The sequence below is a fragment of the Dermacentor variabilis genome, chromosome 3, assembly GCF_050947875.1.
Source record: "Dermacentor variabilis isolate Ectoservices chromosome 3, ASM5094787v1, whole genome shotgun sequence".
Lineage (NCBI taxonomy): Eukaryota > Metazoa > Arthropoda > Arachnida > Ixodida > Ixodidae > Dermacentor > Dermacentor variabilis.
Window position 1 is genome coordinate 121,325,107 of NC_134570.1, and position 22,409 is coordinate 121,347,515.

At 44.6% G+C, this 22,409-nt stretch overlaps 2 protein-coding genes across 6 annotated transcripts in view; both read right to left on the bottom strand.

Moving 5' to 3' along the window:
* Window positions 1-1,899: 1,899 nt before the first annotated feature.
* SpdS (Spermidine Synthase) lies at window positions 1,900-16,678 on the bottom strand. 4 transcript variants are annotated; one of them, XM_075686261.1, is made up of 9 exons: window positions 16,566-16,678; window positions 15,023-15,155; window positions 14,042-14,162; window positions 12,541-12,633; window positions 11,235-11,388; window positions 8,469-8,552; window positions 5,444-5,589; window positions 2,790-2,912; window positions 1,900-2,114 (listed from the first exon to the last, which is right to left on the bottom strand). In XM_075686261.1, exons 1-9 carry the CDS (start codon window positions 16,570-16,572, stop codon window positions 2,100-2,102), a joined length of 876 nt encoding a protein of 291 aa, XP_075542376.1. In that variant the 5' UTR covers window positions 16,573-16,678; the 3' UTR covers window positions 1,900-2,099. The 4 variants fall into 4 exon arrangements, with proteins under 4 accessions (XP_075542376.1, XP_075542375.1, XP_075542378.1 ...); XM_075686260.1 differs by lacking the exon at window positions 16,566-16,678 and adding an exon at window positions 15,815-16,019; XM_075686263.1 differs by lacking the exon at window positions 16,566-16,678 and adding an exon at window positions 15,660-15,678.
* Window positions 16,679-21,746: 5,068 nt separating this feature from the next.
* Bre1 (E3 ubiquitin-protein ligase Bre1) overlaps window positions 21,747-22,409 on the bottom strand; it is a 39,353-nt gene continuing 38,690 nt past the window's right edge. For both annotated transcript variants that reach the window (XM_075686251.1, XM_075686250.1), the window contains exon 16: window positions 21,747-22,118. In XM_075686251.1, the coding sequence (XP_075542366.1) occupies window positions 21,942-22,118 (177 nt within the window). In that variant the 3' untranslated portion in view covers window positions 21,747-21,941. The remainder of the gene's footprint in view (window positions 22,119-22,409) is intronic.

Below are 22,409 nucleotides of genomic sequence, written 5' to 3' on the forward strand. Positions count from 1 at the left end.
AATTGTGCATAAACACACCTCGTTATATTGAGAATTTCGTTATATTGAAGTTTGTTATTTCAATGTTTAACTGTATTACATAATAGGGAAGCACGAAACATCAATAAATGTGGTCATTGGAACAGTCAACCAAAGAGTAAATTAGCAGTACAGTACATCGACCAGGTACAAAAAAGGATGACATTTGTATGCAAGATGACTAAACACATGTGATAGGATGGTAATGATGGTTAAAGGATAAGCGCTGCAACAGTAGCTTCACTGCACTACGGTAGCTTTGATCATGCTCATGAACAAGCCGATCTGGCTTTGCATTCAACTACTGTATGGCAACGGGAAAGATTTGCTGAATGCAGTGGTAGTGCCGTGCAACGTTGAAAGCGCACACTATATTACAAAGGCTATGGGAGAGAGAGAAAGCTTTATTGTGCTAATTGAGGGCGGAAGTTCTCTGAGGGAGGCATCCCTGTCCAGGGCCCCTGCGAGCCACATGATGTTCTGGGCCCGCCGTATCATGGAGCGCTGGGCTCCCGGGTCCGAGTGGGACATTGCAGCTTTCCAGGAGGAAAGGGTGGGTGAGCTGATAGCAGAGTGGTTGGAAAAGTTATGGACAACACGAATGATAATGGGCAACACAAACGCTTTTGAAAATTCAAGGTATATGACTTTGCTTCAAAATCCGGAATCAAGGTTCACAGACGTGAATTCAGAATTGGGTTTTTCATGAAAAGCCAACTTTAAAGCTTTGTTGGTTACAATAAAAGAATGAGTTAATATCAATATGCAATGCACTTTTGAAGTCGGCATATGCTCCAGGAGCTTGCAAGTGATGTAAGTCAGGCAAATTGGACAGTAACTTGAGGCGTTAACTTGAGGCAGTAACTTGAGGTTACTCAAATTTGTATATGGGTACAATGAGACTAATTTTCCAATCATTGGGCAATAAGTCATTGACAACTTGCACGACTTGTTCAGGTTTGCTCTTGGAGCTGTTAAGATCCAGTGATGACATTTTTGTTTAGTCTTTCTTTTTGGCAATTCCTTTCCAGCAGAGAAAAATGCAATGAAACATCAGTCACCAAACACGAATGTACACACTGGTAGGTTCTTTTGTGCATGTGTGTGTTTGTCCAATTGCCGTGCGTGTCGGCAGTATGTCTCAGGAGAGGCCTGGCACACCCATTCCATATTGTCGTCGGAGTAGAAAACAGTGGAAAGGAGCTATCAATAGACAAACAAAAGCTAAATGGCTAGGCAAGTACTCATGTTCAATACTGTATGTTGTCAAAAATCTAATGAGAGTCACCCATATAAATTTAGGACGCCAAATACAGAAACAGACTAAACTTTCACCGAAGAGCAATTGGGCCCTCAAATTTTCTTTGCCTAGTCTAGTACTTGAACTAGCGTCTCAAGGTACTTTCACCAAGGGTCAAATGATGGGTAGCATAGAGAAAGTATGCGACCTGAAAATTGCATGTCATTTGTGCGTACGTCATCTGGCTCCAGTTCATATTAATTTTAAGATTTCTTATAAAAAACTTGTGCATTCAAAGCTGTGAATTTCAGCTCTGCAAAATGAACAGCAGATAGAACTAAAACAGTGGCTACAATATGAAATCGGCTTTGAAAAGATGGTTTGTAGGGTCACATTAACAGAATGCAGTTATTAGCCGAACAAAAGTGGTCCAGACAATGCTTGCTCAGGCAACTAGTAGCAACTCTTCATGGGAAGTGGGCCAGTCGCCTTGATGCTAAATTCAAGGACATCCGAGGACGTGAATGAGTTGACAAGTCAACAGAATTGTGAGACGTCCACATTTGTGACACTAATAATTTTTCACACACTAGGCTCTGTGCAGTTGTACACGCCCACCAAAGATGAGGAACAAGCAACGGTTAGTGAACATAAAATATCGCTTTATTCATTGCAGAACAAATATATAACATGGACGTATGCGGTGGTCCGAAATTTCCAAAGGACATGCAGTGCACACAGAGTAGAAAAACGGCAGCTCCAAGTATCGGCCACAGCTTCCAACAGCGTGGCGCAAGGCGATCCTGCACTCGCATCAACTGGAATGTTGGTAGTATGTCATTCACTTGTACAGGGCCTGAAAAACGAAGGGCAAGACAGAGAAAAGGAGAAAGATGAACATATCTGCTCAATGCGAGTGCTGATAGACCCCAACCTTTTATTTAATGTCAACTGCAGATCCTTTAACAAATGGAGTGCTGAATATTTTGTTTTGCTTTACTTTATAATGTTCATAGTTCTATATGAACGTAATGTTCTATGCAAGGTCTCCCAGCTATCGTGCAAGTCCTAAAACAAGAAAAGCAATGCCTTCCATGTGGACGAAACCAACCGTTCGTTGTTGGCAGAAATCTGAAAAAGTCCACTATTTTTGCTGCTGCTCTACAGCTGCATCGTGACTTTGCAAATTTATGATTTCTAACAAGATATGTTGCGTTATAAATGCAACAATTTGCAGTGATTATGCAGATGTGCACAGGCTTACTGCCCTGCTGTGTGCAGAAAACTATGACTGCTTGTAAACTTAGGAAGGTAAAGCATAATAAAAATTGCTGCAAGAATCCCTGAATCGACAAGCATTAACATTACACATCATTTGCATGGTACGTAGGTGAACGAATGCAGCGCCAGAGTTCCCACGAGTCAGTAGCACCACCGTACAAACCAGTCCATGTAACAACTTCCCTCTGGTGTGGGAAACCCTGCGGTGTGTAGCTGAGCTTATTAGCAGCATGTAGCATCCTGAACCAACCTGTTTGACGAACCGGGGCAGGGCCAAAGCTGCCTGGTGCATCTCGGGCGAGTAGTACCGGACCTTCATGTTCCGAAGCTGCTCCTCACTGAACTTATGCAGTGGGCTGTGGAAGTCCGTGTCCTGCACGGCCACACGTCGACAAAAGAAACAACATCACTTCACAGCATGCACATGGATGCATGATGGCAAACGGACGCAAGCTCAAAGGGACTGGCAAAGCAAAGAACACACCAGGCACGTTGCATGCTTAAAAACAATCACGCAAGGACAATACAGGAAGCAATAACTGCAGATGTTCTGCTGAAAAAGCTGTAGTCCGCAATCCTACTCCATAGTGGCCTGCATATTGAAACATGGCTGTGTCACATGTCTAGCTCCAGAAAAAGATATGTCGGGTACATGTGTCACAATGAACCTTTTTGTTTACATAAAGTAAAGCATGCAAAGGCCTATATTGTAACTTTCGATTCCTCGCAATAACGTAAGTCGGTTAAAGTGCTTACTGTATTACCTTGATTCTAACAAGCACTTTGTTTTTTCAGGAGAAATGTACTAAAATATTATCAGTGCATTATATTCAAGCACGAAATCAAAGCTACAATGACAAGCCAATTGTCATTGACATTTAAAGCTTCTGTAATCTAATCTACACATTGCTGCAGCTGCGGGTATAACTTTGTGCCTGCTTCGTAAGTTCGGCTGCTGTGATCTGCAAGGCGTTTAAGAAATGCGGTATCTCAAATACCGTGGACAGCACTGAAGATTATATGCTCTGGGCTGTTAATAGTTATGAGGAGGCTTCCAATAGTGAGAATGGGTAATGCCCAGTTTACTGTGGCTTGGATGCAATGGATCTGCTCTTTCGAAGCAAGTACAAATCATCATTACTCTCCAACTCTTGCAATGAAAAAAATGGGGAGCGAACGAATAAGGGCATTGCATTTGTAATTTCTTCATGTATGAAAATTAGGTTGCATGTTACGATCGAGGGCATTGCATTTTTCATTCCTTACCTCGAAATACAGGTATGCGTTACAACTGAGGGTGCATTATAAATGAGTAAATACGGTATGTAAACGAGGAAATGCTTTGCCAGTACTAGTAAGCAGCTGTTTGAACCAAGGCTGCAAAGACAGCGACAAAAGTTGTGCAAAGAGCACCGTAGGAAACAGCCAACTACAGTCACATTAGCCATATTGCCATGGTTCAGCACTGCAGGCTCTACTTAGTAATGCAAAGGCTAATGTCCTGTTCGTTATCAATAATCCTTTCAAAGTTGCTGTTGTTTCAAAATGTGATGCACGTTATTCTGGAGAACCACTAATCCTTTTGACTAGTGCTCTAATGTTAGCTGCCTAGTCTGCAAAAGAAAATGTCCAATGAAAGCAATAAAGCATACTATGAAGGCCTTTGCGTACAGCTTCGTAACAACACTGCTCTGTTCCACTTATTATTCAAGCATTTAATTAAAGCGTTTGCAATAGGAGCGTGCAAATATTTGAAATTTTCAATTGAATGCGATGACACAGCAAAAGTGAATGGTTCTTGCTCTGCTACTCATATTCCATGTGAGAATTCTCTATCTGAGACTATCAAACATTCGTTTCTGTTCAAACATGAGATACTATAACAGCACTTATTGGAGTCTACAGAGAGAAAGATTAAAAATGATATTCTGGGGATTCATGTGTCAAAATCATGATACGATTGTAAGGCATGCTGTAGTGGCAGAATCAAGATAATTTTGACCACCTGGGGTTCATTATTGTGCATCCAATGTACGGTACACAGGCGTTTTTGCATTTGGCATCCGTCAAAGTGTGGCCACTGTGGCCGGGATTTGATCTCACATCGTCGAGCTCGGCAACACAATGCCATACTCACTACGCCACCATGGTGGACCAAGAGAAAGACTGATGAAAGATATGAGGGCTCTGAATGATTCAGTTGTTTGAGAGCTGCGGCTCTTGCTTAGAGGCACCAGTTTTTGAGCAAAAGCCATGGAGCAGATAACTTGTTTTCAATATTTCCCATTCATTCAATTAAGATGTGGCACCTTTAGATAGCATACGAATTTCTTGTTTTAACTAAGGCAAAGCAATTTATTATTAAACCGGTCTCACCATGTCTGAATTCCTTTAAAAAGGCTCTTATAAATATAAAAGAATATCTCTCCTTCTCTCTCCCATTAAAACGCTGTCCTGCGCAGTAGTATTTCACTTAACTACAATGAACACGACGCTCTACCTACATTTGGTGACAAGCCATCGCTTTTTTATTGCTGTCATTGTCATGGTTAACCACATACGATCACCTCTCAGTTTGTCATATACGAGCTCCTCAGTTGACCACACATCCAATTGGGAAAGGCATTACATGTTTCAAAATACAAATCATCCATTCTTTTACTAAATGCACTCCACACAACTTTTATACTTCACTTCGTTTATAAGTATTCCATATCCACCTGGAAATGTCACTACTCGCACACATATCGTTTGCATTCCTCTAGTAAAATGTCAGCCCAACAGCTAGACAAAACAAGTGGGCACATCAGCTCGGCTGAAGAGCAGAACGGCCACGACGGCACCGAGCCCTCTGAGGGGAGTGGCTCGTCCCAATCTTTTACGCACGAGAGCCGCAGAACTCACAGGCGATGTGGAGCAGAGCAGGAAACCGATCTGTCCACTGGGGTAGGTGGGCGTGTAGATTGAGGCATAGTTGACCACTGGGAACAGTGTCCGGCACATGTCCATCATCTCTTCAATAAGCTTCAGATCAAACCACATGGACTCGCCTGTTTCAATGAGAAGACGCGGAAAAAAAAAAAAAGTTGGCCAGAAACATTTTACTGTTGCCACGCTGAATTGCAGTCATGAAACGAGCAGGAAAGGCAATTTCACAGAGCACGACAGCACTTGTTTTGACAGCACTGTCATTATTTTATGGAATACATAAACCTCAGAGTTTCTCACTATAACACCTAGAGGGAAATCTGGTGCTACCGTCTGATGTTGTAAGAGGCTTCGTTTAAAACGTAGATATGGCTACACAAATAACTCGTTCTTAAATTAAAATCTTCATAAAAGGTTTTCGTTCACCCATACTACAGCTTCCAATGAAGTTTACTCACTTACAATGCATAATTGAGCGAAGAAAAGCAAGAACAGATGGCAAACTGTTCCAAAGCGAGCGCAAATAGTGTTTGTCCTTCAACTTTAGCAGCCCGCTGATACTTCTTAGATTTTATATAATTGTATATGCAATAAGAAGTTTCCTAAATTAAACAAAACACGTTTCTGTGTAATAATAAAGCTAAAAACAGCTTTTTACGTGCTGTTTTAGTATAAAATGGACAACTGCGACAGACGGAACGATGTTTGCCAGGCGCGTCTTCAAGGTGTCCGGGCTGTCCGAGAACGATGCCAATCCAAAGTCACAATATACTGGCATTCCCATGCATAACACAGCACAGCAGCGCCAGATTTCCCTCTCGGTAATATATAGTGAGAAGCTCTATGAAATAAACAGAAAGCGGAGTGAATGCATAAAAGCTTTGTTAACGAGATGTATGTCATAAAAAGATTAAATTGCAAGAATCAAGATTGTGGAATAAAATTAAACAAATGTACAGCCATTTAATAGACACTGTTTCCAAAATAAATTTAAAAAATTTATTGAACAGGTACTCCACTACACAAATTTAACTGGAAGCACTGCAGCTGGGTGTACCGCGCTGCAGCCACCAATTTTCTGGGCTGCTTTGTGTCGTCGTCGCTCTGAGTCAAACTCCCATGAACAGGCAGCATCCTCAGACTCACCGCTGCTCGATCCATCAATAAAATCAGACAAAGACGAAGGAGAATTACGAGATCTGCGATCTGCCAAAGTGTGCGCACCGCTCCCGGAGGCGGCCATTCTTTCTTTCTACACTTTGACGATTGCGAAACTTCGGGACGCATAAAAAAAGTTGCCGCTTGGTAGGAAAAAAAGTGAACTGATTCGAAAATACAAATATAGTTCTCTTCCTTCATATCCAATGCTGCAGAGTGTCTGTGAGCGGCGCGGAAGCTCTCGAAAGTGGCGTTTCGAACCATCAATAGCAGGCTAACGATGCCCAATGGGCATGGTAGGGAAAGAGTTAACTCATGGCCTGCCTTCACCCCGATTGCCCCATGCAATGTACATGCCCAAGTGTGCACAGCAAAGAAGAATGTATTGAGCCCATGAAACATAGTAGTGAGCAAAAGATACCAAGCACCTGCGACTCTTTATCAACTTCTGTCCCATATTGCAGTCACATTCCAGGAGTCTGCATTTACGCACTTTGTGCCACAGGTGTCCACACATTTCAAATATTTGATCCAAAATTTACACTATGTGATTTAGGAGCTGCTACGAGCCCCCCAATCGCCCTGCATAAATTCCTGCATCTTCAGTTCACTTGCACATTGAGCCATGTGTTCGGAGGAATAGCTGAGAAATCGCCATTCACCCCTGTTTCGATCTAGAGCGTACAGCATTGTTCACATTTAAAGGGAACACCTAACTCATAATAATGTGGACATAACTTATGACGCAGAGTAATTCAACTATATCAGAAAAGAACAGTTTGATGTGAAGTGTCAGGAAGCCATCTATACATACAAACACACAATAATAACCTTTATATTAACTTTTAGCTGTAATCAACAGCACAGTACTAACAAGCTGTTCGCTGTTGGCCACTTAACCCCCAAATTAATTCTGGAAAAAAACATGCCAGACTTTTTTATGTAGCCATAATTTTCTCTATGTCATTCTGATCCTGAAAATATTTTGCCCGATTGGTTTCTGGTTAGAATTAACATAAAAGTGATAAATGCCGCTCTTGAGAGCAGCTTTCCCTCAGTGACAACCATAACTCGTCTTTGGCAGCGGGAGCAGCACAACGTCCAGCTGAACGAGTGTGACTCATCATTGGCGATATTGGTAGTGGTAGAACCTCCCATGATGAGCACAGCTCGAGGTCGGGGGTTAAAGGGTCAGAGTGGGCCATACTGTACGTCTCACACCAGTGAAATGTGGAGCCTGCGGCCTACTCCCACGTAACACTATTTTTCTGGTGTACAAAAGGTGCGAGAGGAGCAGACTTCCCTTGCTTCGACATCTCTCTCCTGCAGTACCTGAGGTATGCAGGCACATCCATTTCTCTCGACAGCGTTGCTTTCAACACCTTAGGCTACAGCACTGTGGGGACCACCTGACCCGACACGCAACTGACTGAGGCAGGCCCATTTGTGGGGAACCCGACTGCTAGTGCAATGTGGCTGAGAAGACTTTTCGGGAGCTTTCACCTATAGGCCACAATTAACCACCAACCCAATGCTTGTAGGCGTCGCGTGTATCTGCCCTCATTCAAATCAGGGTATAACCCCCACCCCTTCCCCCTCTGAAGCAAAAGCTGAAACCTTTGGTGTGTTGTACGAACAAGCTAGATGTCTCTCATTAAAGATCACAGCTAGCCAATACTGAGCATGTTAGCTCATAATTCCAACAGACTATGTAAACCTCTGAACATGCTGATAAAGTAAGTTCAATAAGGCAAATTCAGTATAGCAACAGACTACTTTACACCTATCAGCACGAGCAGATTTTACTTGGTTACAGCGAGAGTAAAGTGCACAAAATTGTTACCTTGAGAGCAGAGGATTCCACCTGGCTTGAGAATCCTCTTGAGTCCCTCATAGTATGGCTTCTGGAACAGAGCTTCTGCTGGGCCTGGGCATGCAAAATATTGCAGAAGTGAAGAATGAATAGGGGCCACCTATCTATAATCATGTCAATGCAATCATGAGACATCGTCGAATGACATTCATTCGCATGACTTTATCGAAAAGGCATTTTAGCAGGTTGTGTAGAATTAAAGCAATAACAGAGAATGAAAAAGCACTAAGTGAAATTTTTTTAATAATGTCACAGCTGTCTTATGAGATGGGGGGTGCCCACTCGTCATACTGGCAGAGATGTGTATTGATTGATTGAAACAGCCTGAATACAAAATTTATGAAAGACCCCATAACAAACAGCCACAGGGTGACCTGGGATCCTACCCAAAGCTCAGTACAAGAGCGTGTTTTTTTTTTTTTTTTTTTTATGAGCCTGCCCCTGTAAGAACATGGGTTCTATGGTAAGTCCACATTTATATGCTGCAAAAGTAGTCCGTGGCTACACATGGTCCATGCATAATACAGACAACTTGTTTTATGATGAGACAGCATTAGAGACAAATAATTCATTTGTTAGTCTGTATCAGGTTGATCAGTTCCACTGCTCACTTGTTTCAACTACAATGACCGAGACCTTTGCGTTTCTCGAAGTCTGCAATAGCGCTGCTGACATGGAGCATTCTGGCACACATAATCATCATCATCAGTCTCGCTACGCCCACTGCAGGGCAAAGGCCTCTCCCATACTTCTCCAACTAACCCGGTCATGTGCTAATTGTGGCCATGTTGTCCCTGCAAACTTCTTAATCTCATCCGCCCACCTAACTTTCTGCCGCCCCCTGCTACGCTTCCCTTCTCTTGCAATCCAGTCCGTAACCCTTAATGACCATCGGTTATCTTTCGGTTAAGCATGTAACGAAGCACAAGAAAAAACAAAACAAAATCCAGAAAAATACGACAACAGGTGCTTGCTTTTGTCCCTGTTCATTTACTCCCCGTTATACATTTTAACTGAATTTACCAACCCACCTACCTTACCATCTTGCCTCAGTACACTGAAGGTCTTCAAAGCCTAGTTCAGGAAAGTGTGTCACGTCTGACGTGGGGATTTGGGAATTCGCCGCGCCATTGCATGGGCCCATTAACCTGTTCTGCCATCCCTATGCCTCACCCCCTATTCACTCCAAGCCGATTGTCGGCAGTGGCGCTCCACACGCGATGGTTCGCGGTGAGAGCAGGGCTAAGGTGACATGGCGGCCGCTGGCGGTTACTCTCGTGGCAGTAAAGCGTCTCTTCTCCCTTGGGACTGCGCCAGGTACGTACATGCTGCTTCTCCTCCCCCGACACCTTTGTGACTAGGACTTGAGCTCGTACACGGTGTCTTTGCCTGTGTGGGGAGCGCACACTTTTGTGCCGATTCTTTCCAGACGCTAAGCAGAAGAACAGGCGCCTAGTTCTCACACAAGGTCGTACCATGCTGAGCCTCACTTATCGGAGGCTCAAGCCGAAAGAGACTGCCCGAGCTCTCGTGAGTTGGCCCACTGGTTATCGCAAGAGCAAGTAGCATAGCCTAAAGCCCCTTAAATTTTGTAAAATAGCGCCACGCTTTGAAGAATGCCGCCTTCTCCTTGCACGCTCTGGCCGACGCCACGTCGCTATTGGCCTAATGGCATCACATGGGCCCTCGCGCTGGCTTCGTTTGTTTACTGTTGTGCTTCAATGCCATTTTCGCTTGAGAGGCGTCTACGGAGTGGCAAGGAGTGCATGTTGGTGTCGTTGCTATTCTGTGTTGTTTCTTGTACTACGCTTCAACGGTGTAGGCGGCGCCACGGTCGACACAGGAGTGTGAGAGAGAGGAGAAACGAGGAGGAGTGAAAGCGGAGGAGGAGAGTGTTGCTACTTTACGAAGTTTAAGGGGCTTTAGTGTAGCCACCGGAACTTTTCCTAGCGTCGTGGCCCAGCTTGAGCATGTGCTCTCGCAGTGGCGTGCTAGAGGCGCCCCTGACTGTATTTTTCGCCCGTGGTGCAAGACCCCTTTGCTTCCCCGCCGCCCCAGAACTGGGCGTTTGTGCAGTGTCAGATGCCTTCGGGGACAATAAACGGCTTCCATCAACTCAGAGCAATACTGTGTTCTTGCACGCGTTGCTCAGTAGTCCCTTGCAGCATTAGCTTGCGAGCAGCGGTGCTAGAGGTGACAACTGACGCGGCCCCGTGGCTCGCTAAGCTTTAACCCGCGGTGGTAGGTACTCCTGTGGGGCCCGAAGACCCCACACTGCTTACCACAAGATGCCTGCATAATCTGCTAAGACGCTATATATCAGCTCTTAATAAGGAAAATAGACAATTGCCAGCCCTGGAGCTTAGCCAAGACTGCTTCAATAATATAGGTAATATTCATTTATAACCACAGTGAAATTTTACCGTGGTTGATCTTTAATGAGGCTCCACTATAGTTGGGTTACATTAGATCATGTTTTATTCGCTATCTCTGTTATTACCAGAATGCTATGATGAGCAGTTTCCAAAGTAAGTTTATTCAAAGGTACCCCTCTTATGTCTGCATCATCTTGCATTCTTTGTGCGTCGTGCTAGAACACTTAATGATGACATAGTAACATGACAACCTTTCCTACCCTGTTGACTAACATGCAGGATATCAGCATCAAAATAAAATAATAACTGTCAAGAACAGAAATGATTGAACTCAGTGCTAGAACAAGGCAATTAATCTCACCAACAGGATCAGAGGAGTCCGTGATGACAACATCAAATTTGCGTGTGGTTTCTTTGATAAACTGGAAGCCATCTCCTATCTTGAGCTCCAATTTCGGACTCTTGAAGCCCTCAGCCATGAAAGGAAGGTACTTTTTGGAGACCTCCACAACTTTCTGTGCAAATGTAAAAAAATGTACCAAAGTTGTGATTTGCATGTAGGGAGAAAAAAGAAGAGTGAGCATACTTAAAAATACAAAGGGCCATCAAAGCAGAACTACGATGCCACTGCTAACAGCAGTTGCTTCCCCCTGCTTGCATTTTGTAGCATTTTGTTCTCATGGTTTGTTATTACTACTCATCACTGTGATTACCTTGTTGCTACGGTAAGGTGTGTAGCCCAAAGCCAGATGGGGAACCAGCTTCTGTCATTTACAATGAAGTTGCAGTTGTGCTTCAGTATTTTTTTTTTTTTAGAGACTGGCCTTAAACAGTTTACATATGTATTATTGTAAATACGTCCTCTTAGTTCCCTGTAGTATAGCCACATTATAAAAAAAAAATGGATGCATACATACAGTCAGCTCGATCCACACAATTCAGTTGTCCCCAAACATGCAGACATCTATCGAATGTTTACCTTTGACTTCAATACTTGCGTCAGAATTCCCTACCAGAAGCCTAATACCCACAAAAAGAGAGACAGAAGAAGAAAGAAAGGGGAATACAACAGAATGAAAATATTTTTCGAAAAAGATAGACTACGTTAAACACTCAAAACCAGTAAATTCAAGAACATATGAAAGCAGTCCTTGTCAAGTTTCCTAGTCTGCCCCTTTTCTTGTCCAAGTTTTACACTTACATCACCACCAGCCACATTGTTTTTTTTTTTTTTTATCTTATGCTTGTGTGCAAATCTGTTTCTCCCACAGAAAGATCTGTATTCTCATTTTCTCTCCATCGGAGACTGATATCTCAAGCCTACACTACCGACCACTATAGCTATGAATCATGAGCTCATCGCACACCTGTCTCGAACACATCTTGCAAAAATATTCACTGCTCTGCACCGCAACAGCGAGCAGTTCCTGCTTTGAAAAAATAATGATAAATGTGCTTATGATTTTACCAAGCCATGTGGCTGTACCCTCATGGCGTTAGGAGAATCTAGACTTGCCCCCATCATTAGATGGGAACTCTTGGGCAGCAGAATAAGGGCTTCACTACACACGCTGATCGTAGCCCTCACAACGTCTACGAAGGTCCACACATTTTTTATTTTTTACAAAAGCACTGCACGAGCAGTTCTCCAGTCATGCAAACCTCACCTCATCAATCTCGCACTGCGTGACCGAGACTACGCTGGGGTGCTTGACCACTTCCCGTGCCACGCCGCCATCACCTCCACCGATGATCAGCACCTGCACAACACAGTGGCATCAGTCTGCAGTCCACAATTGTCAACGTTCTTCACCCTCTGAAACGCTGCCTATGATTATGTACCCAATTCAGAAAAAAAGACGACTGTGATTAGATTAAGTGTCAAACATTTGGCAAGGTCAACTGTGTGCCGAAAGTGCGCGTGTTACTTTGTCATAGAACTCTATACTTGGAGAAGACCAGCAAGTTTTGTAGGTATGAAAGTGTTCAGGGTTGTCAGACAGTGCTGAGCACAGAATTGCGAGAAAGATGACCAATCCAAGCAGGCCACGGTCACTCTTGAGTGTTACTAAAACATATGTCGCCTTGAAGAAGACAAGTCCACTTGTCGAAACGTTGGCTCCTGCATTCACCTTGTTCACGTTTTGCTCATCGTACTAAAACAGTGGGTGTGACATATGTATTTTTTTTTCCCTCTTTCAGGCATGCAGAGGAACAACACTCCAAGTGGAGTTTCTTCTCTACGACATATTGTTACATTTTGTGGCACCTCACTTTGCATGCAGCTGTTTACACTTGAAAGAGAAAACAATTCAACCTGGCAGGCTAGTATGGCTACTCATCCAATGATCATAGTAGTGAACACAGTTGATAGCTCCTCTGCTACTTTTTCCTCTCACCAGGTATAGCTAAAAGGCTTTCCCCTCATGAGAAACAAGCTTTATAGGCATTTTACAGTAAATTGTGACAAGAAAGCACATAAGTGCAAAATATAATATATACAGTTTCATTTACAAGATTAGAATCTAAAAATTAAATTACAGAATCTAACTACAGGGACACCAGTGTAGGGGCTTCCAGATTAATTTAGACCATCTGGGGTTCTGTGACATGCATTCAGAGCATGGTACATGAGCATTCTTACATTCTGCCCATGTCGAAACGCCAAGAATCGAGCCCACGGCCTTGTGTTCATCAATAGGGCCCCATAGCCACAGACCCACCGCAGTAAGTATACCTGAATCTCGACAAGAGAATCACAGCGGGACTTTACGAACGACCACGCTGTGCAAGGCACTGTGGTGGTGAATGCATTTTGAGCTTTATTTTTTAATTTATGAGCATGAATTTAAAAAAAAAAAACGACCTTCTGCATCGCACAACTGCCTCATTCACTGCTGGCGTGCCACTGCACACTGGAACTTCGCAACAGTGGTGATGAGGGCGGAATGGCAAGCTCGTGCATCTTGGCAATGCCTATGATTGAACAGATTCCGATCACAGTCAAACAGCTACCTGAGTATGAAAGCAAGATAGAGAAATGCAACAGATCCATTTTGCACAGGAAACACTAATACCTGTCAACACAAAAGCACCAGGCTCTAGTACGTATTGACGCACACGACAGATGAGCGAAGGCAAAAAGGCTAGAGTTGCAGAGAAGCTCACATCTTTGGGGTCTGGGTGGCAGTTGAGGGGCAGGAATGTGATCATCTCCTGGTAGGAGAATTCATCCCGTTCTGTGCACTGAATTGCATTGTCCAGGGCCAGCACAGTCCCAAATGACTTGCTGAAATTAGAGACATGCACACCCACTATAGCGCTCTGCCTTTGAATGTTCCTTCAACTATAGAAATATTAATTTTAAGTGAGAGAAAGGTATGCATTACCATACTCCATCTCACTACATGCACACGCTATCAAGATGCATGGTACATTTGTCAAAAAGCAAACATGTTTGAGAAACATAGATATGTTGCCCGCATTTAAATGCACGTACAAATTTGCACCTGGGTTCACTACATCAATTTATGGTTCTTTAAGCTATTTACAAGATTTAACAATCCAAAGCAATTAACACCTAGATGAATAAAAGAGTTTTAGTGGAGCACCGGATTAATTCTAATCAACTGGGGCCTTTAATGTGTACGTAAATCTATGCACTGTACATGCACATTTCTCCACTCTGCCTCTGTCATCATGTGGCCATGATGGCTAAGGAATAGAACCAGTGACTTTATGCTCTGCAGCAGATCGAATGCCACCGCTACTGAAGTAAGCCCGGGTGCACTGGTACCCACCAGGGTTAATGGTATCATTACAGTTCATAAATGTCTGTGCCTCAGCCTGGTTTTTCTGTGGATTAGCTATGTAAGTGATGTTCTAAACTGAACAGCCACAGACAGTTCGGGCATCAAAGTACAGTACAAAAGGCTTTTGTTAGCTTGTCTCAATGACGTGCAACTTATTGCGCGTGTTAAATCTAACGCCTCCTGGCGAACAGCTCCTGTAAACTTTCTAAAGCTAGCACTTGCACTGTAGTCTATTTACGTGCACACCGACAAAACCTGCGCAGCTTTCATGCCATATATAGTACACTGCTTTAAACTGCAACAAAGTTAAGATATCTGCAACAAAAGTGATCCTTACCTCTTAAAGACAAGGATGTCTTGGAAGTTGGAGCGCTCTTGGTGAAGGATCTTTTCAACATCCACGGACAGCACTGGATTGTTGTTGGTGTTTACAATCTCGGTGAACCATCCTTCCTTCAAAACATTCATACCTGTGCCCAAGACAGAGATCAAAGTTTACTCTACTTCAACAATATATATGGGGGCGTTGACTTCAACCTTGCTGATGCACACTAATGCATACGTAGTATGTAAAAGTTGCTTGTAACATACTGCAGTAATTTTTTTTATCTCGTTCCTGAGGTTATAGCCCAATTTAACGGCAAGATGATAAATACTCGCGACAGCAAATGCGTTGCGGCGCGGAGGAACCAACGCTACAAAAGCAGCAAGGGAATTAAGCGCGGCGCGCTCCTTCCACGCGAGACGATTGCGAACCACAAATGTCGCCGCACCGACCACGCATTCCCTCGCGTCTTTAAGGTCAACAGATTCGCCCTTTGCTCGGTCATAACGGACACGTCTCGCGCACACCACCCCTTTCCGCAAAGTTCATGCTTACACAAGATGTGTTGCGTAAAGCAATTGTGCACCGGCGCTTTCGTGAGCTTGCTTTGGGACGGTCAACACATATTCCAATAGAAAATGTCGCTCACCGTTGTCGGACGACGCACACACGACCCGTAACGACGCCCGTACGAGTGAACATACAGGAAAATTTACGACCCCGGGACGAAAGCACCGGCATGCACCTAGCTGCAATTAAGACAGTGTTTGTTTTTCCTCCCGGGGCCGCTTCGCGTCCACTCACTGCTTTGGTGTCGAGGGCGCCCGGCAGGCTGGCCGCAGCAACAGGGATGAGGGAGGAAGGCTCCGCAACACGATAACCGGCTGATTGCGAAGAAACCGTTCAAAGCGATGTCAACCGGTGAACGCAGGCACGCCGGTACTACGGTGAAACCAGACGGACCGCGACGGACAGCAACCGGAAGCACGTGCATGCTTATTTTTCTTGCGTTTCCGCTTCGCGACGCTAACGCCGCGGGTGGTTTAACGTGGCTTTGCCACCCGTTCCTGCGCGCGCGTCTGCGCCACGTGCGATTACGTTCGCGAGTGCCATAGCGTTTCATACAATAAATTGTTGTATGAAACTCTGTGGCCAGTGCCTCTGGTGCCTCTGCGATATGACGACGTGTCCGAACACGTCATTTACTTGTAAGATCTCTTGACTTCGCTCATTACGTCGTAGGCGCGATCGGGCGACGGTAAAAGCACGTGCGCGAAGCTATGGGCGCAACGACGAACGATTTCTAGTTGCAGGTGCTCAAAGCGGCCGGTTTGTGTTCACGTTCACGGGATCAAAAAGGAATCTAAACCCACGCATTTACATCGAGCAGTGCTTGTCTGAATCGGTGATCGCACCGCCGATGCCCGTAATCGCACATTTTCTGAACATTTTAGACATTGCTTAAACAATTGTATGATACCAACGGATGCTATTGAGCACTAGAACGTACGTAGACGAAAATAAAAAGCAGAAAAATTGACTGCGTGTAACTTACGGGCCATGGTTGAGCTAGATGATGAGCCAGGGACTCTGCCGTACTGCCTCCACTGGCATAGTGTTCAGTCCAGCGAGCGAGACAAGTGAGAGTCGCGATTGCACGCGTAGCCGATTAGATACCGGGTGCTCCGCAGTTGCAGGGCCATATCGACTCCTCTGCGGTCTGATATAGAAACGAGTGTGAAGGGCTTATCGAGAGGCGGCCCCCGCGCCTCCTCCATTTACAATGAGGAGCAGCGTATCAGTTGAACTTCGAAAAGGAGGGCAGGCCTAGAAACACCATATGCTGCTAAGAAATATCTCCCAAACTATATATCTCCAGATCGTTGATTCATCGCGTGGTACTGAGAAGAATTATGTACTTGACTCCGCAATGCAAGGTCTTTCCTCCATAACTATGGTTTACTGGATACAGTCTATGGTGTTACCAAGTACAAAAAGATATATCGATGGGCATTTTTTTTCGGTGGAGGTTTTTCGCCGTTATCATTTTCGATGAAGATGCCCTATTTATGTCTTTACAAGTGTCCACTTAGTAAATGAATATCCAAAACGTGTATAGTGAAGTGGCACATCTCATCTCCTCCCAACTGAAGTTCATAGTGAGCTCATTACTAAGGTTGGCGTAAGAAATGCTGGCAAATGCTGCCTAGCATTATACCTAGAACACCATTATGGAAAGTGGAAAAGCAGCTATAGCATAGAAATGCCATGTTGAAAATTGCACACCTGTTGTTCAACGTATACCAAAGACCACACTGTAGCTCTGCGAGTAATACGAATGGAAATGCCCAAATTTTCATCCAATGAGCCACAGCAGATTAACGCACCTATGCCAAAGATCGAAGTACTTCCCAAGTCTAAATGTTCAGTGGAAAATTGCTTGGTGCATGTTCATGTCAGGCATACCACACACCCACGTTACCAAAATTCACTGCTCAAAGATAACTTCAGCGCTCTCCCTTGTACTGCTGCTGTAGCCTGCATTATACAGTAGACTGGAGGCCCAGCAAAAGGCTGCAAGGCAGGCAGTGCTTTCAACCATGTGCCTGCTCAAGCTGCTATGCAGGCAAATGATGCAAATCGTTTGCAATGGGGAATAGAACTAGAAGAGTTCCTTGCACTTACTTGGATGTAAAATAAAATTGCACACGTCATGTCTCGACGTGTAGCATTTATTTGAAACATTTCAAGAAGGCTTCACTTAATATTTCTTCCGATGAGTGTGTTGGACCTACCATTAGTTTTCTTCCTTTTCTTCCCTGTGGCTAAAGTCTTTTCTGCTGGGTGGCTCTAAAAGCTGTGACTTTTGAATTAACTGCCTGCACACGGTACATTCACTGAAATCAAGCTGAATGTTGTCAATGTCCACAACACGAATGTACAGCAAGATCTTCATAATAGTCATCCCTTGCCAATTCACTTTTCCTCCTAGTATACATAAACAGCAGGTCAGGCAAATTGGCAGTCCTTGCTCTTGAAAAAAATTGGTCCAAACTAAACAAGAACATACACAGAACATGGCCGGTATAATGTAAAACTATTCCAATCTGTCTTTACAACAAATCAGCTATTAGCCCTCAGTGACAGATCAAAATGGCTCGGGCTCTGCCCATATGGGTGTGGCCCCCACCCATACGGGCTGGACCCGAACCATTTTGACTCATCGGGGAGGGCTAACGGCCGATTTGGAATAAAAGCAGATTGGTATAGTTTTACATTATAGGGCCCCATATCCAGCGTACACCATGCATGTGTACTGTACGCATCTTCATTGTTGTTATCAAGTTCAAGCTTATTTTAAATAACTACTGGTGACAGAAGTGAAATAGGGTCTAGCGTGTTCACAGCGTGTCCTGCCTATTATACTCTGTTAATGATTGCTTGTAAATACATATGCATCTACCTTGCAGCTTGGCTAATGATAACTTGCTGGGCCTTTTAGTGTGGAGCGGCCATCTAAAAGTGTCATTTATATTTGCATTGCCTAGGCTGCAAACGGTATTAGTTAGAGCATTTCGATTGCACCGATTCATTTGGTGCTGTTAGAATCTCCTCATATTTGAACCATACATTATCAACCGACCTATAAAGGCTGTAGAGGTGCAATGTATGTAAAAATTCTATAAGGGCCCATTATGTAGAGGAACATGCCTGGTAAAGTTCAAGTTGCTAAAGCACACCTATGCGATGCCTATTCCGATGCTAGTGCCTTTTCGCACTTTGTCAGTGGTCAGAGTGATGCTCCACCCACATTATCAATGGGATCAGCCCCGCTGTGAGGGGTGGGAGATAAGACTGGCATAGAATCGAGCAGCAGGCATCACTACAAAATAGCAGCCCTAAGTTGCTACATGTTTGGGACCAGACTGTAGCAAGAGCGACTCGTACAGCAAACGAGGCACTGGCACGCGCCCCCTTTTGCTAGTGTCAGATCGTAAGCATGCTGCAACAAGTTTTTATAGCATTACCAACTAGGACCCAAATACAATCCCTTTTTGCACTTGTAGATTACTGTGGTGCTGATGCTGGGTAATGAAGCAGTACAACTAGTAGTCTCAAAAATTTGTGAACAATGCAGCTACCCCCTGAAATGAGGTAGTTGTGACACATGAGAAGATCTCTTGTTTAAACAAGAAAAAAACATTGCCATGATGCAGGCTTTTCACTTTCCTGATGGACTGCAAAGCTGAAGGCTGGAGGGAAGGTGCGAGGGAAAATGAACAAAATACTACAACTGCTCGCAGGGCCCGCAGCTCAACGATGGACCTTTTCCCAATTTTGAAGCTAGCTTTCCTGCAGAGCAGTTTGCTGAGCTAATGTCAGCATTGGCACTTCTGCAGTCAGTGCATATGTGCATTGTGTGCCTTTTAAGAGACAGAAAATTGAAGATGGCGGCTTGACTCTCGTAATGAAACCACATGCAACACACAAGCACCAACAAGTGCAGTCAGCATTTCCTCGTTTGAACACTGACCATCAATTGGGCAAATGTACCGTTCATAGAAGCACACTTGTGAATTGGGAAAAGGGTCTACCACTAGACTGTTCTCAAAATCTAGCAGAACGTTTCTTTTAGAGAGCATCCTACAACAGACAAATGACCACAATTCAGCTTATATGCCAAGCAGCCATGTACAGAGCCTCGTGCCCATTTTCATAGTGCACCCTTCTGTGCACACTCGGGTTGATGACATCAAAGCCCTTGTCGGCATGGTCTGCAGGTTAGGTCTCGGCCACCCAACTGTCCCATGTATCAGGCTCAGGATGGGCCTAGGCCTGTATCGCATCACTATCACACAGGCACGCTACATACGAAACATTGCTTCACGTGGACAGCGACGAGCTGCTGCAAATATTTGCTTGGAGACTGGTGAAACGTGCAATGGTATTTTGCAAGCCGTTACTACCAGTGCTTCACACTTTAGCAAAACTAAAAGTTTTCGAAAAGATCGTCTAGTCAGAAAAAAGACAAGATGATGGGCAGCTTATGCATGTACAGGGTCTGTCCTGAAAGTAATGTCAGTGAATTTATTGTGACGTGGTTTATTGTGACGCGGTCCAACCGGTTCAAACTGGTAGTGGGGGACACAGCTAAGCAGCGCTCCGTCGCTCAGTGTGCTCTGAGCATCGGAGAGTTTAGGACGAGCCTGTCCGTGAGAGTTTCTTATTTTTGTGCAAGTGAAAACGCGGTGCTCGTTAGAACAAAGATTTGCGATCAAGTTTGGCATGAAACTTGGCAAGACTGCTGCGGAAACTCACTATGCTCAAGACTGCTTACAAAGAACATGCCCTGTCAGATCGGCAAGTGTTTCGGTGGCACAAGGCCTTTTTGGAAGGCCGAGAAGAGGTCGACAATGAGAACTGCGCCGGACGGCCATCCACGAGCACTCCGGCTGACAAAGTGAGGCGAGTGAAGAAACTGTTGAACTCAGACCGACAATTAGGCCGACATGTTAAACGTTCTGAAAACTCAAGTTCGTGAAATCGTTACCAACGATATAGGCATGTGGCAGGTATGCGCAAAAATGGTTCCAAAAGTGCTCAATGACGACCAAAAGTCACGCCGCATTGAAATGTGCCAAAACCTCGACATTTGCAAACGCGATAAAAAAATTGGACGTCATTGCAGGTGACGAGACTTGAGTATTTGAATATGACCCGGAGACCAAAAGGCAATCATTGAAGTGGCACACGCACTCTTCCCCTCGCCAGAAGAAAGCCAGGATGAGCAAATTAAAAATCAAGATCATGCTCAGCGTTTTTTTTTTTGGCTTCCACGGACTGGTTCATCACGAGTTTGTAGAACCAGGAACCACTGTGAACTCTAAATTTTATGTGGAAGTCCTCAAAAGACTCAAACGCAGGGTTCAATGCATCCGGCCGGACATCGCAGGCAACTGGAAGTTTCACCACGATAATGCGCCGGCCCACAATGCCTCCATCGGCACCTAATGCCTAGCTAAAGCAGGGGTGCCAACGATCCCCCAGCCCCCGTACAGCCCGTACTTGGCTCCGCCGAATTTTTCTGTTTTTCTGTTATGCTTGCCCCTGAAAGGCAAGCACCAGCAGCTTGAAAAGCAGCTTGCACAGCAGCATTAAAGGCCATTCCGGAGAAGGACTACTGAAACGTATTCGAGAGCTGGAAGTCTCGCTGGAGCCGATGTATCGACACGAAAGGAGTGTATTTTTAAGATTTTTTTAAACACTTGTAACGATAAATTCAATAAATGATTTTTAATGGCTTTACTGACATTACTTTTAGGACACACCCTGTATGTGTGCTTATTATACAATTGACAGTTTCCAAGACAACTCTAAGACCTGCTCCCAGATAGGTAAGCGGTAGGATTTGTAGACAACATTAAATTTCCAAAATATTCATTCAACTCCAACTCAGTTAGCTTCCAATAAGATAAGATTTGCAATCTCCCTTTCTCATGTCTTAAATGCATAGGGGAGAATAGCGTTGTGGGGAAGTTCTGCCAGATCAAACGGTTCCAGCCTAGCAGCTACGGTGTTCTTCGCTCTGGCGACACAGTACTATTCACTCTAGAAATGTGCAATGCCCTGGGCATGGCACACACGGGACAACAGCCCTGTGCCGATTTACCAAGTGCGTGCACATTCTCCAGCAGCAACACCTGCAGTGCAACACAAGCAACCGAGGCGACGGAAGTGCACGAAACAATACGCTCTTTTATTGTACACAATGAGAAACAAGTCAGACCAAAGAGTTAAAATTAAGAACAACCAATGTGTCTGTGACAGTGGCGAGGGATGAGGTGGTGGTGGTGGCGATGAGAGGACAACCCCGAGGAAGAGAATAACGTCAGACGAGGAGGAGGAAGGAGAAGGAGGGGGGTGCACAGTCTCAGGTGAGGTACAACCGGTGATAGTCATTTGTGCCGAAGGGAGCGTTGCACTTGGGGCACTTGCGCTGGCGGGTCTCATAGCGCGTCTTGAGGCAATCGTAGCAGAAGACGTGGAAGCACTTGATGAGCACCGCGTCCTTGCGTTTAACCTTGCAGGAGGGACAGGTGAGTTGCTCCTGCAGTGAGGAAAGCGACGTCACGGGTGAGCCCCTAGCTAAGCTGCCTTTTTTTTTAAGCACAAATACTGCTAATGTACAGGCCTCCTTGATGGGGGGTGTAAGGAGAAAAGCTACAGTACCACACCATGCAGAAACAACCTGCTAAAGCTCTTACCACTGCGTGGAGTAATTTGTGTAGCAGGACAAAAGGGAACATCTTTCTCTTGAGGGTGTCACTTGTGCCTGCTTTCTTGTCTTCCACAGCTAATGAAACAATGCTTCCGTTTTCACTGCGTATACTACCCAGTT

Coding starts and splice junctions, on each gene's coding strand:
- SpdS (XM_075686260.1), bottom strand. CDS start 16,004: ATGCACGTGCTTCCGGTTGCTGTCCGTCGCGGTCCGTCTGGTTTCACC. Junction 12,634..14,041: donor GCCACCCAGACCCCAAAGAT/GTGAGCTTCTCT, acceptor TGTGTTGTGCAG/GTGCTGATCATCGGTGGAGG. Junction 5,590..8,468: donor TGGAATCCTCTGCTCTCAAG/GTAACAATTTTG, acceptor TCATTGAAACAG/GCGAGTCCATGTGGTTTGAT.